Consider the following 14,563-nt stretch of genomic DNA (forward strand, 5'->3'; position numbering starts at 1 on the left):
AGAAAATTAATATTTTTTTTGGGGTTAAACCACCCGCTATTGACGTTCTTGTGCAAAACATTTAGATTTAAAAAAGTGGAAAAGTTTAGGTAGGCCGTAATCAGTTACTATAATAAGTAACTCTTAGGTCTGGTGTTTGCTTGCGACATACACATAAAAACAAGCAAAGACAAAAGAAAAGAAGAAAAAGCAATGAAGCGTCTGACACAATCATGATCAACACAAGCAAATTAAAATGAAAAGAAAATCCTTCTTGTTTCGTTTTCTCCAAAACCTTGGGAGAATATGCTTTGCTTTGTTTTTTTTTTAGCACTGAAGTTTCTAGACAATTCATAACTGTTATTGTAAACCTGGAGATGTTTGATGGGAATTAAATTAAAGAATTTCAATAAAATAAAATGTGTACAATGCAGAATGCACATAAAAGACTATTCTGTCAATATATTCAAAAAAGTTGAGGCAGGTTCGTTGAGTTTATATGCCATAAAATCTAGCTTTTATTTTTAAAACAAAAGAATATTATAAATACCTACAGATTTTTTGAAAACAATCGTGCTAATAGATAATACATAACCACGAAAATGAAAACATGTCCCTTTTATGGTACAAATAAAATATATAAAATGATAAAACAATCAATTTCCTTTTAATAATCAAGTGGCAATGATATAAAGCTCTAACATCGTCTTTATACAATTGAAAGAACATAATCTTTAAACTATAACTTTAATGTTTTCTTTATACAATCTAAAAACTTACAACTTTTTCTTGCCATTCTGAATGATCTTGGTGTCCGGACGGGCTTCTTTACCATCCGAATCTTCTTCCTCGGATTCTTCACTATCACTGCGCGCGTCTCCGTCGACCTTAAGGCAACAAATACAATCATTCGGTCAAGGTATAACTAGTCAACTGGTTATAACAGATAAAATACATGACGAAACAACTGATGAAATACATGACGAAACAACTGATGAAATACATGACGAAACAACAGATAAAATACATGACGAAACAACTGATGAAATACATGACGAAACAACTGATGAAATACATGACGAAACAACTGATGAAATACATGACGAAACAACTGATGAAATACATGACGAAACAACAGATAAAATACATGACGAAACAACAGATAAAATACATGACGAAACAACTGATGAAATACATGACGAAACAACTGATGAAATACATGACAAAACAACAGATAAAATACATGACGAAACAACAGATAAAATACATGACGAAACAACTGATGAAATACATGACGAAACAACTGATGAAATACATGATAAAATACATGACGAAACAACTGATGAAATACATGACGAAACAACAGATAAAATACATGACGAAACAACTGATGAAATACATGACGAAACAACATACATGACGAAACAACAGATAAAATACATGACGAAACAACAGATAAAATACATGACGAAACAACTGATGAAATACATGACGAAACAACTGATGAAATACATGACGAAACAACAGATAAAATACATGACAAACAACTGATGAAATACATGACGAAACAACTGATGAAATACATGACGAAACAACTGATGAAATACATGACGAAACAACAGATAAAATACATGACGAAACAACTGATGAAATACATGACGAAACAACTGATGAAATACATGACGAAACAACTGATGAAATACATGACGAAACAACTGATGAAATACATGACGAAACAACAGATAAAATACATGACGAAACAACTGATGAAATACATGACAACAACTGATGAAATACATGAAACAACTGATGAAATACATGACGAAACAACAGATAAAATACATGACGAAACAACTGATGAAATACATGACGAAACAACTGATGAAATACATGACGAAACAACTGATGAAATACATGACGAAACAACTGATGAAATACATGACGAAACAACAGATAAAATACATGAAAACAACTGATGAAATACATGACGAAACAACTGATGAAATACATGACGAAACAACTGATGAAATACATGACGAAACAACTGATGAAATACATGACGAAACAACTGATGAAATACATGACAAAACAACTGATGAAATACATGACAACAAATAAAATACATGACGAAACAACTGATGAAATACATGAAACAACTGATAAAATACATGACGAAACAACAGATAAATACATGACGAAACAACAGATAAAATACATGACGAAACAACTGATGAAATACATGACAAAACAACAGATAAAATACATGACGAAACAACAGATAAAATACATGACGAAACAACAGATAAAATACATGACGAAACAACTGATGAAATACATGAAAAAACAACTGATAAAATACATGACGAAACAACAGATAAAATACATGACGAAACAACAGATAAAATACATGACGAAACAACTGATGAAATACATGAAAAACAACTGATGAAATACATGACGAAACAACTGATGAAATACATGACGAAACAACTGATGAAATACATGACGAAACAACTGATAAAATACATGACGAAACAACTGATGAAATACATGAAAAAACAACTGATAAAATACATGACGAAACAACTGATGAAATACATGAAAAACAACTGATAAAATACATGACGAAACAACTGATGAAATACATGACGAAACAACTGATGAAATACATGACAAAACAATTGATGACACGCATGACGAAACAAATGACGAAATGCATGAGAGTATAACTATTGAGATTGAGGACAAACAAGAAACGTTGTAAGAAGTTAGTTTGGAGCATTATATAAATGGCATATGAGACATGATTTGATTTGATGGCAAATTAAATGTTCTTATATTTAGATTGTATGTGATTGGAAATAGTTTAAATGTCCCAGTCAAAGCATTACTTGGCAGGAAAACATTTAACTTTTTTGGAAATTATAACGTAAATATGAGTTCATTCAAACCCACAAAACATATGAGTACAAATTGTAAAAAGAACGGACTTTGTGAATAGTTTAATAAAACTTTATACAAGAATTCATTTCAGGAGGAGCAAAGTCAGCGAGTTATGTGTAAAACTTGACAAACTTCATTGTAAAATTCATTGCATTAAAGTAAATGGTTTGAACCCAGGAGTATCGTCACATGTTTGTAGATGTAGATCGTCCAGGCTAGTAGAGTCCTGAGAAGAACTGTTGTTGTTGATGGTGACTGACCTTTCGACAACCTTAGCAATAGTCATCTTGATTCTGAAGATGACTACCACTAAGGTTGTCGAAACGTCAGTCAAGAACTCAACAAATGTCCTTCTCAGGACGATCTGAGAAGGTAGATCACGTTTTGTGACATAACCAACAGAGCATCATCAATGCAAAAAGTTTGGCTTGTTTGAAAATTTAACGTAAGAAATGTTAACAATCGAATGGATCACAAAACACGTTTAATACGGAGTGAAATTTTATAATTACCTTTCCTTCAACAATAGAAGTATACACAACACGAACAACAAAGAAAGCCCAAAAGAAATGAAGAATCTTAAAAGAAAATATAGAAATCGTTGATCCAGTGAAAGAAAGGCAATAACGATGATGCAATCGGATAAATTATACTTAAGGAAGAAAAGATCGTTTTGAAATGTTTGGGACATCTTGAGACATTCTTAAGTGTAGGTCAGACTTGAAGTTCACGAAAAAACAGTTGATAAAGATAAAATTACCTGAAGTAGTGAAAGGAGAATGACAAACGGATACCAAGAGTTAAAATGGCCAACAATCTCTCTTGCTTCAAATAATACTGTGTTTAAAATCCTAATGTGAATACAGAAAAGTGCCGATTCAAGGCGTTCATAAGGTCAAGTTGTCACATCACATAAACAAAATGACATAAACAAAGATTACTTTAAAGACTACAATCTCCACAAATCGTCTCGGATTAAAATATTTGTTTGCTGATGGAGAAGTTATAAGATCATTGTGAAAACATGCTATCAAAAAATTCACGTTGTAAAACTTAATAAATATCTAGTTCACTCTGGTTTGTCACAGGAGTAGTCTGGAACAAAATCTGTGCCGTAGGTCGAGATTAGGATTCATGTTTTAACATCCTAAGCTGATCATCCCCTGTCAATCAACTTATGTAAAACAAAATAAACAAATTCCGAAAACAGACATCTCGTTTTCTTGATATTCAAGATGATACAAGAGTTTTAGACAACAGATGGTGTGATATTTCGTCTTTATTCCAAAGACATCATCAGACTAATAGTTTACAATGCAGGCTGCGAAACATTTATATAATTATTTACAAGCGGAAGTGACAGTTACGTAATTAGAGAACTATAAGACTCAACAATTAGGCAGTATACTTACATTTAAAATAGAGATAATATTATCTCTATTTTAAATATAAGTATAATTGTTGAGTCTTGTTGAGAATATAAGACTAATTGTTGAGTCTTATAGTTCTCTAATAGTAATCTTCCGCTTGTAAATAATTATATAAAAGTTTCGCAGCCTGCATTGTAAACTATTAGTCTGATAATGTCTATGGAATAAAGACGAAATGTCACACAATCTTTTGTTTTGAAACTCTTGTATCATCTTGAATATCAAGAAAACGAGATGTCTGTTTTCGGAATTTGTTTTATTTTGTTTTACTTTAAATTGTCTGCTTGTCCTGGTTATCAATCAACTTATAGTGTTGCAATATAGTTAACTACAAGTTCAATACAACCTAACCTTACTACACCCTTTTAACCATCTTATTCACACGAACATGGTGAGCGATAGGAGAGAAACAAAAATATGTTAGGAGTGTACTTACCATCCAGGGTATATGACCAAACGACTGATACAAAATATGATAGCAAAAAGTGCAAAAAGAACATCACAAGTTCTTTGCATTTTGCCGTAGTTAAAAACTTTGGCAGCCTAGAACAAAGAGGAAAACTTCATCATCACTAACAACGATTGTAAATGATTTTGTAACTATAAAAAATATACCAGCAAAGTTTCAAAAATTAGCAATTTGGTTTCATTGATTAGGATACCAGGGTCCCCTTTGCCGTTGTATTTCGTCACGTCGTGAAATGTTTATTATTACTTATAACAATGTTTTTGGTGTTAAATACTAAAATAACAACATAACGTGTTTACTAAACTACTGAAGTGATTCATTCCATTTCTTGTATCTTCTGGCTAACTGATCGTTTTCTTGAGAAATTAAATGTTGTAATGTATATTTGATTTGATAAAGCGGATAAATGTATGCTTTTTATGCGATCAATTTTACTGCAAGAAGTAAGTTGAAGTTTTTTTGCAAACACAGGTATTATATTGTATATTCAAATCCTCATCTATTGCAAGAAGAATGTTGATGTTTTCTTGCAAACACAGGTATTACGTTGTGTATTCAAAACCCTGTCAACTGCAAAAGTAATGTACAATTGAATGCCCGCCAACAGCAAGATGCAAGTTTACTAAATTTGACTAATTCATTCAAAGATATTTCTTTCATAGTTATTTTTGTATGTGTAGGGAAATTGCATTTTAATGGCTTATGGACAATACCATTTTTGCCAAACCACAATATAATCATTTCAACGACTGATCGATTTTTTGTTTCAGTGGAGTTATAACCAGTTAACATGCATATAGAAACATGAACAACCCCTCCCCCCCTCCCACCCATTTATTGATCTTCCTGCATCTCTAGTTTCTAAATTGAACAGAACAGTGATAAGGACTGCAGCTTAGTTGAAATGTTACAAATTCATAACTATTTACCATACAGTCAAAGTTGAAAAGCAGTTATCAGACAAAGGTTGTCGAAATGGGGATAAAAGTAAAAAAGTAACTCTTGTGTATAGTCATTATTTATCCTACCTCCAAAAAAATAATCTGCTGAATCATGTACAAGAATTATAAGACAACCAATACGAATATGGTTAGTCACATAGGACATGACGATTAAGACAACCGTTGCATTGTGATGAATAAACATTGGCCAGAAATCCTGAAAAATAAATGGAGACAAAAATCATCTTCTTGTTACTGGTAACACTCATGGTATCAGACTCATACAAGACAAGGTTTAACAACCTTTCCCTATCACAAAGGCCTCTCAAACCACATGCAAGTCAATGGCATTACACACAGAGGTGAAGATGTCGGCCCAATTTTCACTCCTGTCAGGCAATTTTTCAGAAAATTTTTGTAGACAGTTCAATTAACTTGACTGATTCTTATCAATGAATATACATGCACTATTAAAAAATTACCAAATGAAACAGTCCAATGTATAAAGCCAACAAGCAACAGGTGTGCAAGAAGGCAATTTATGTGTAAAATACAAAAATAAAGCATACATATTCAGTTCACTCACTTTCCTTCTTACATCCATAAACTGAGAAAATATCAACGATGTGTAAAACGAAGCTTCAACCATGTAGTAATAATAAATTGATGCTTTGATATTCTAAAATAACAAAAAGGAAAAATGCATTAAATAAACAACTGTTTCCATCCACAAGGTAAAATGACCAATATTTTATTTCCACAAAAAACAGGAAAGAAATGTGCATACATACATAGTAAGGGTAGTTGTACCAGGCATGACGTGTGTCAAAGAAAAACTTCTCCTATGGTGGAAAAAATATCATTAGCTGACATATTGTATTATCTTCAAACATTCTATTTCAGAATTCTATGGATGTTAGGCACTAGGTTCAGAAAGTTAACTTTCTTCCAATAAACAATCAAAGAGCCAGAAAATAGAAATGTGAATTATAAGCATAGTTATGGCATTAAGAATTAAGACCTGACAACCAACCAAGTAAATATATGTATTAAAATAAGACACAGAGTTGAGAAATCTAGAAGCTTGCTCGCATACATAAACACATATAATAGAACTCACAGATGTTGTTATTGTGGTTTGTAATTGATGTTAAAAGTTTTGTTGTATTTTGCTGTATCATACTATATTGCATAGAAGATGTTGGTCATAAAACCACAATACTTCCCATTAGATTATGTATGTATATTTACCATATGTCCTGTGTCCCAAGTGCAGGAGTCACCATTTTACTATGGTGATAGCCAGGAGGGCACATTGTAATACACTTTGTATATATATATATATATATATATATATCAGTAGTTGACAGTACTGAGTACAACCTATGAGAAGACAACCTAAGAGGCATAGCCTACTGAGGTGGGTTGACAATCTACATGACAACTATCTAGGCTTTTGTGCCATAACTGTATTTTGTGCCTTTAATGTACATGTATTTGGGAAAATGTTGTAAGTCATTGCTGGATTAACAAAAGCTCAAGATTAAAGACTTGCAGTTGCTCTCAGACAGAGGAGAGATAAGTTTCAGTGATTAATTGTTGATATTATTACATTTATGTTGTTTGTACTTCATGTTGATAAATAAATGGCTTGAGTGAATAAAGCTGGTTCACACCATTCTTTGTTACATGTGAAATAGAACCAAAATTAATAGTTGTTCTTTTGGCACCATGTACATATAAGACAAGTAAAATAAATAAAAATAGTGAAAGCTTACATACTTTGTGTAAAAGATAGAGTCCAGTATAAAATGCAGTAAAATAAAACATAAATCTCCAACTGAAAACAAAATCAAAAAATTATTAAATCATGAGTACTAATATGGCTAAAAAGAGCTTCATAACTTCTCAAAGTTGTTGATACTATAAAATGAGCAAGTTCTTACGCACAAAAGTTTTAACAAAAAGTGTTGAAGTAATATTTACAATGTGAACTATTTCATGAACTTCATAAGTAGGCATATGACAAACTTTAGGGTTGTTTATATGAAGCCATTTAAGTGGAAGTAAGACATGAAATCAATTAAAGGCATTGAAAGGAGTCAAGACATCAAACACATATATTAAAACTTTATATTACATCATATTATTGAATTGGGGCTAACTATTTGCTTTTATTGTGTATGTTTTAAAGTTTTAAATGACTCAAAATCATTTCATATATAAGGGAATCCCAGTTAATGCAGTTCATAAAAAATACTTCTGAATATGAACTTCATGAGCTAACAATGTCATATTAAGAGTTGCTCAAAAATTTAAACCAAAATTAAAATTCCATTGGTGCAATATTGGTTCTAAAACATTTTTCAGATATACCAATAGCAGGGTTATTTAATATTTTGATTTTCCCATTTAGATTTGTAAACAGCCCTAATCTCACCAAAGATCTCACCAGCTTTCAGTTGACTTCTTCATTATTGTTGGTTTCTTGATATTTCTTCTAAGGTAAAACCATTGTTTAACTTGTTTTTCAGTCCATTTCAACTCCATGGCAAGTCCTCGAGTTCTTTCTTTATCTGGTGTCCTGCATATTGTATTGAACACTTTTTCAAGTATTTTGTTTGGTTCAGCCATTTTTCTCTTTATGTCAGGAACACCAATGAATAGTGAGATGTGATAACCAATGTATCTATAAGAATTCGTCTGGTTTTATATGATTCATTTATAAAAATATTACTAATATTGACATAAGCAAACAACAAAAACAACACTGGTGATAGTAGTCAGTCATTGTCTACAAATTATTTCACAGAACAAAACCCCATTTGTCACATTGTTGATGTTATTTAGGGTAAGAATTTTTCATCTCTGCTTGCGTAACTTAAAATATGCATCGTATAAATTGTATAAATTTTTCAAGTGAGTAGTTTCAAAGAAGCTTCCGATATAAAGCTTACAACAGACACAGGAAGTATTTGATCACATTTATGTAAATATTATTCGACCTTGTGAAAGGCAATGCTCATGAAATTGCCAAGAACAATTTAATACTAGACTTGGTTGAATGAGCAAGTCAGTCAAAAACAATCCTTTGTCAAACTATTCTAAGAAAACTTGATACCACTTAAAATCGACTAATAAACTCGCAGATTTCCTTGTCAAGTCCGTGTATGGGCTTGTGCATCCGTCGGGAACTTACACGTCAGTTTAGTTTTGATAAAACCTTTCTTCTTCAAACCTTTAACGATATAGCAGCAATTTATAGTTCGCGATTAAGCGATTCATTTTCATAATGAACAAATAACAATGCTCTAGTTTTGATGACCGTGTTTCCGTTTTCTAAAAATCTTGAATATCATTTACCTTTCAAAAAAAATTCGAGTAACTATTAAAAGTATAGTTAAAAGCGGTATTATTTTGAGATCGCTTGGTTGAGGCATAGTCATGTTTTCACTGGACTGAAAATCTTTCCATGTGACATTAGCTGGCAGCCAAAAGCTTTCACTCCAATACGAATTGAGCAAGTAGTTCCACATATTCTTGAATATGTCCAGCGAAATATATGAACAGCAGATGTTCCAGAAGCGATTAAAGGAAACGAAATATCAAAAATCTGTGTTATAAAACACCCCTTCCATAAAATTTAAAAAATTGGAAGTAATATTGTGATACCCCATGATACAATAGCAGCAGTTGAAAGGAGACCCAACCACCTGCGATGAAACGTCATTTCCTGTTTTAAACATACATTGAGAGCTAGACATCAACACTTCACATCTTTTGCCTTTTCATGTGGTCAAACCTTTCTTTGCCCGCTGTCGTTGTGTTTATTCACTGTTAACATAGTAGGATGTGTGTGATAACTGACAGTTGTATTTTTAGTTGAATAATAATAAGTAACCAGAAGTAGTTAATAGTTCACATTTCACGTTTAGAAAAATATTGATAATGTTAGAAGACGCTAATTAAATCCTGCACACTACTTTAGAAAAATAGCACAATCTAATGAAGAATTTATGATAATTTTGTTCGAAATGTGTTTACTAAATACTGCGTCTGCTTTCGCTTGTTTTTCACAATTTCGAGTTTAAGGTGAACTTTCACCAAAAATGTTTCTAATTTCTATACAAGTACAACCTCGATCGTCATGGATGAGAAATACCTACAGCTTCCGTGTGAGTAATAAGTGAAATTAGTAGAGAGATTTAGCAAACACGACGTATCGTCTAGTATAAAGCAAATTCCGAAAAAGCAAGACTCTTGTGATTGCAAAATATGCATCAAAACAAGACGAGAAGTGAACTGTAAATTTTCGACTTTATTTTAAAGTCATCCTCAGACAGAATGAATCTTCTATGTGGTTATGGATCATCTTTTTTCATTACTAATGATAGCTATATAGTGGCGAGGTTAGTCAGTCGTAGAAGAAATATATTCATGCTCTACATGGATGTTTCAGTTGATGTTGTTTGGGAGTAGTCTGTGCATTTTTAATTTTCAAGAATCTAAGTGTTCAGCTTTTTAAACGACTTTCAAGCAAATATTGGCTGATCAGGCTTGTCTGCCCTGCAGCTTGTGTTTGCCTTCTGCTCCTTTGTGTTCGCACTATAGACACAATAAATTACGAGTGACATGCGCATTTTTTTATTTGTCTCAAGCAAACGCCCCAAGGTGTGTTAAATACTTTTAGTTTGACACGTCAGGTCACCTTCATCAAATTTCGTGAAAGCCACATGGTTTTCAAGTGCGTATTTTTATGTCTCTTTTCGTTGTTCGGCAATGACCTATTTTGATGACTCAGCATGTTGGTTGTCGTTCACGAGTCTTCATGTATAACACATGCAAGTACGAAACCAAGCTCCACCAGTTTTTTAGTTTTAATTAAGTTTTCACGATTTGTTGCATTTCAACGCAGCCTTGAACAAGGAAATCAACTTTGGGTAAAGGTTTTGCTTTGTCATCCATTATTTGCTTTTGTGAACCGGTGCTGGAGGAGGGGCTTAATTAACTTTCTGACATTAATCCATATATTTTTAACACTGCAGAATTTTGCTAGCAATTTTACAAATTTGACTGGCATGGAACTCGTGAAACAAAATCCTTCGTCCAGAGCAATTTTTGTAATTTAATCAGAAGTGGCCTATTTTTAGATTAGGAAAAATTCCCTCGCCAAAAGAGGCCTGGGAAGCAAGTGAAAGTTAGAGGGCTCAAGATTTTTGAGACGGATTTTCAAAGGACTCATTTCTTGTAAAAAAAGGGCACTTTTCTTGTTCATAGAAGGGAAATTTTTATATTAAATTTGAAAGTTTGGGGCCACTGCTTGCCACTGCTTGCCAATGGACCTTTCTGCTGACTGCCAATCGATAACACATTGAATTCACATACGTATAAGTCCAGTAAATTAAGGTCAGTGGCATGGACACGTGTAGGTGAAAGACCAAGTTTGTCTGTGACCAAGTCCAAGTGTCAGACGACAACTGATTGAGTCAGACCAGTCAGACTGACGTGGAAAGCGTGAAAATCAGCCAAGTAGCCAACGTGTAGTTCTCAGCTGGTAGTTCTCAGTTACGGATATATGATTCTTAATAGAAAATGGTGGATAGAAAATGTTTAACCAAAAATTGATACACTTTCCATGGATTAGAGATTATGTATTAAGCGAGGACAACAAAAATATGACATTGACAAAAAAAAGAAAAGCTCGTGTTTCCCGCCTATCAAAGCGTGCAAACGACGATGGCACATATAATGGACAAATTACCGACTATTCATTCTGTGTCAACGTCGTTTTTCTCAACAGGCTGTTCAGGAATGTCTAAAAGATAAAGCTCATGGTCACGTTTTCAACAAATTTTCTGATGTTCTCGGTGCTGCAATTGTGTTAACGGATTACGAAAAGACAAAATATATTCCCACCAAGGTAGGTATCGTTAATTGTTCTTTGTGGGGTATTATGTTTATCACAAGTCTTCATTGTTATTCTTTAATTTGCTATCAACGTTTTTTACTTTTCGTGTTTACAATGTAAATGCACACACCCTTAGCTTATTGGCACCATTGGCTTATTCAGCTCTCAAATTTGGTCCTGTTATGTTAATTTTTCTGTTTTCACCCACTGTAAAAACAACAAATTTCTAAAGAAATGAATAATATGTTAATGATCTCAATTTTACATAACATGCTCAAAACTTGCGGCTGGCTACATCACTGATTGGCACATGTGCAAAGTTTCTCCACCTTGGTCTATTTAAAACATTTGTTATTTGTTTTGCATTACTGTTACTTATAAAAGAAACGAATGAATATTTCTTGACCTTTAGTCTTGGGTTTGCACTGATCTGCTCTTGAGTTCTTGCAAACGTCTCCGTGTTTTGCATAAGCTTGTGCAAACCAATGATGGAAACACAATAAACATCTTTTATTTCTTAAATAACATACTTAAGTTATAAACTTAAAGTAACCATTCAACAGTTGCGTGAAGTAAGTCCTTGAATCTATTGTTGACTTTTTTCTGTACAATAATGTTTTCATGCTTCTTTGAAAACTTTGGAATAACCATGAATTCGGTCATTTACATAAGCCAATGACTTTATTAGTTCAAGAAATGAGTATGTTGACATTAATTTTAAAATAGAAGTCTGTTGTCAGGTAGATCAATATGCTGGATAAATTTGGTAGGCCAAAATTTGTTTTGAAATCTGAAAATGGAAATGTCATTCAAAAACATCGCTATATTACTATTTTGTATTTTATTGTGTAAATACCAAATAAAGTGCTTTTTGTAATCAAACTTATTTACAATCACTTATAGAAACCAAATTTAAAAGTTGCAGATAGGCAACACTGACAGTTGCCCTTGTAGTTTATCAATACATCATACAGTTCTGGCAGCTTTGGTTGAGGCTTTGGTATATGTTGTAATGCAAAGACAAATTTAGTTAAGTTATAAGTATAAATGGCTCAATTCATTTCAAAGGATAAAAAGATCTTTGGATGTTTTTTATTTGGCAAAGTGAAGAGAAGTATTTTAGATTTGTTTAACATTTTGCATAATTAGTAAATAATTAGTGAACTTTCTAGCAGTCAAACCAGCTGAAACATTAGTTTCTATAATACAAATATTTCAAGAAAATTACTATACACTCCATTTGAAAATTCATTTGTTGTTTTTCAAGTAAATGAACACAAAAATATTTGGAGTAATTTTAGGATCTTTCTCATGTAATGAAAAAATCTTGCAAGTAGAATTAATGCCCTAGAAGTTTGTGAAGAAATCAGTATGTTTCGATTTCATAATTTACATTATTAATAGACATTATGTGAACTTTTTCCTAGAAAAAAGAATCTGGTTAGTGAAATGGGACCATTTTGTGATTGTTGATTTTCAATTTTTCCTGGGCATATTTAGTTGTTAGTTTGCAGAGCATGTCATTGAAAAAGTAAATGAAATTATGAAACAAGTTACTGCCTGTTGTCTACAATTATTTTACATTTTATACAAGCAAATCTCTGGTGTTTCTTAAGCATTTGTGTAATATATTTATTGAAGCTATTTTACAATGCAAGCAAATGATTGAACTATATCATCAATATTACAGTATTATAGTATTACAGTATTACAGCAATATTACACCAGCTCTATATTTGTACTGTTACTTTTCTAGGAATTCATACTTAATATAAGGAAATTTAAAGTTTTGCCTGGTTTTATTGGCCCTCTGGCTTACTCAGAAATAATTCCTGAAGATGTTAAAGAGATTAGACTAGATCAGAATGTTAAGAGGAAACTTGAATCCTATGGTGAATGTGAGCTTTAAATTACTAGAATAACACTTCTCTGTTAATGATTAAGTAATACAAAGGTATCAAAATATAGTTAGCAATGAATTTCTTCTGTTTTGTTGCAAAAAAGTTCAAATAGGTATGATTACAGTCGCTGCATGTTGGCAGTTTTCTAAATTGTTAAAATAGTTTATCTAAAACATAAATTCATTTTAGTAGAATAAATTTAAAAAAAGCACATTTTAAAGACGTTGATCAAATTATAATAGTTGAACGCTTAATTATGCATATTTGATGAAAAAAGGTGAATGTAATGAAAGTAGTACACGCGAGTAATTTTTTGTAGAAAAAGTTTCAAAAAACTTGCAAAGGCATGTAATTTTACAAAGTTTACCGGATTAAGGCTTCTCTTGGAAATTCCACTCTCCGAAACGTCTTAGTTCAGTCTCCTCTGTGTCTGCCACGGTAAATCTTTTTTATCCATTTATGTCCACCCACAATCTGTAACCACCTAAACGTCTTAGTTCGGTCTCCTCTGTGTCTGCTACGGTAAATCTTTTTTATCCATTTATGTCCGCCCACAATCTGTAACCACCTAAACGTCTTAGTTCAGTCTCCTCTGTGTCTGCTACGGTAAATCTTTTTTATCTATTTATGTCCACCCACAATCTGTAACCACCTAAACGTCTTAGTTAAGTCTCCTCTGTGTCTGCTACGGTAAATCTTTTTTATCCATTTATGTCCGCCCACAATCTGTAACCACCTAAACGTCTTAGTTCAGTCTCCTCTGTGTCTGCTACGGTAAATCTTTTTATCTATTTATGTCCACCCACAATCTGTAACCACCTAAACGTCTTAGTTAAGTCTCCTCTGTGTCTGCTACGGTAAATCTTTTTATCCATTTATGTCCACCCACAATCTGTAACCACCTAAACGTCTTAGTTATGTCTCCTCTGTGTCTGCCACGGTAAATCTTTTTTATCCATTTATGTCCACCCACAATCTGTAACCACCTAAAC

At 32.5% G+C, this 14,563-nt stretch overlaps 2 protein-coding genes and 1 long non-coding RNA gene across 4 annotated transcripts in view; 1 reads left to right on the plus strand and 2 right to left on the minus strand.

Moving 5' to 3' along the window:
• Nucleotides 1–8,882, minus strand: part of LOC124440565 (cilia- and flagella-associated protein 221-like) — a 33,681-nt gene extending 24,799 nt beyond the window's left edge. Inside the window, exon 1 of the mRNA XM_046990961.1 lies at nucleotides 8,877–8,882. The gene's annotated coding sequence lies outside the window, so the exon portion shown is untranslated. The remainder of the gene's footprint in view (nucleotides 1–8,876) is intronic.
• On the minus strand, nucleotides 469–9,458 carry LOC124440809 (ceramide synthase 6-like). The gene is made up of 10 exons (XM_046991248.1): nucleotides 9,126–9,458; nucleotides 8,215–8,451; nucleotides 7,545–7,602; nucleotides 6,554–6,604; nucleotides 6,349–6,441; nucleotides 5,853–5,979; nucleotides 4,789–4,897; nucleotides 3,683–3,773; nucleotides 3,435–3,500; nucleotides 469–866 (listed from the first exon to the last, which is right to left on the minus strand). Exons 1-10 carry the CDS (start codon nucleotides 9,296–9,298, stop codon nucleotides 756–758), a joined length of 1,116 nt encoding a protein of 371 aa, XP_046847204.1. The 5' UTR covers nucleotides 9,299–9,458; the 3' UTR covers nucleotides 469–755.
• Nucleotides 9,459–11,174: 1,716 nt separating this feature from the next.
• Nucleotides 11,175–13,914, plus strand: LOC124440606. Of its 2 annotated transcripts, none has more exons than XR_006946688.1 (2): nucleotides 11,175–11,682; nucleotides 13,427–13,914. It is a non-coding gene; the product is annotated as an uncharacterized LOC124440606 (long non-coding RNA). The 2 variants fall into 2 exon arrangements; XR_006946689.1 differs by lacking the exon at nucleotides 13,427–13,914 and adding an exon at nucleotides 12,574–13,226.
• Nucleotides 13,915–14,563: the final 649 nt, after the last annotated feature.

Source organism: Xenia sp. Carnegie-2017, unplaced genomic scaffold (assembly GCF_021976095.1).
Source record: "Xenia sp. Carnegie-2017 unplaced genomic scaffold, XeniaSp_v1 HiC_scaffold_2, whole genome shotgun sequence".
NCBI lineage: Eukaryota > Metazoa > Cnidaria > Anthozoa > Malacalcyonacea > Xeniidae > Xenia > Xenia sp. Carnegie-2017.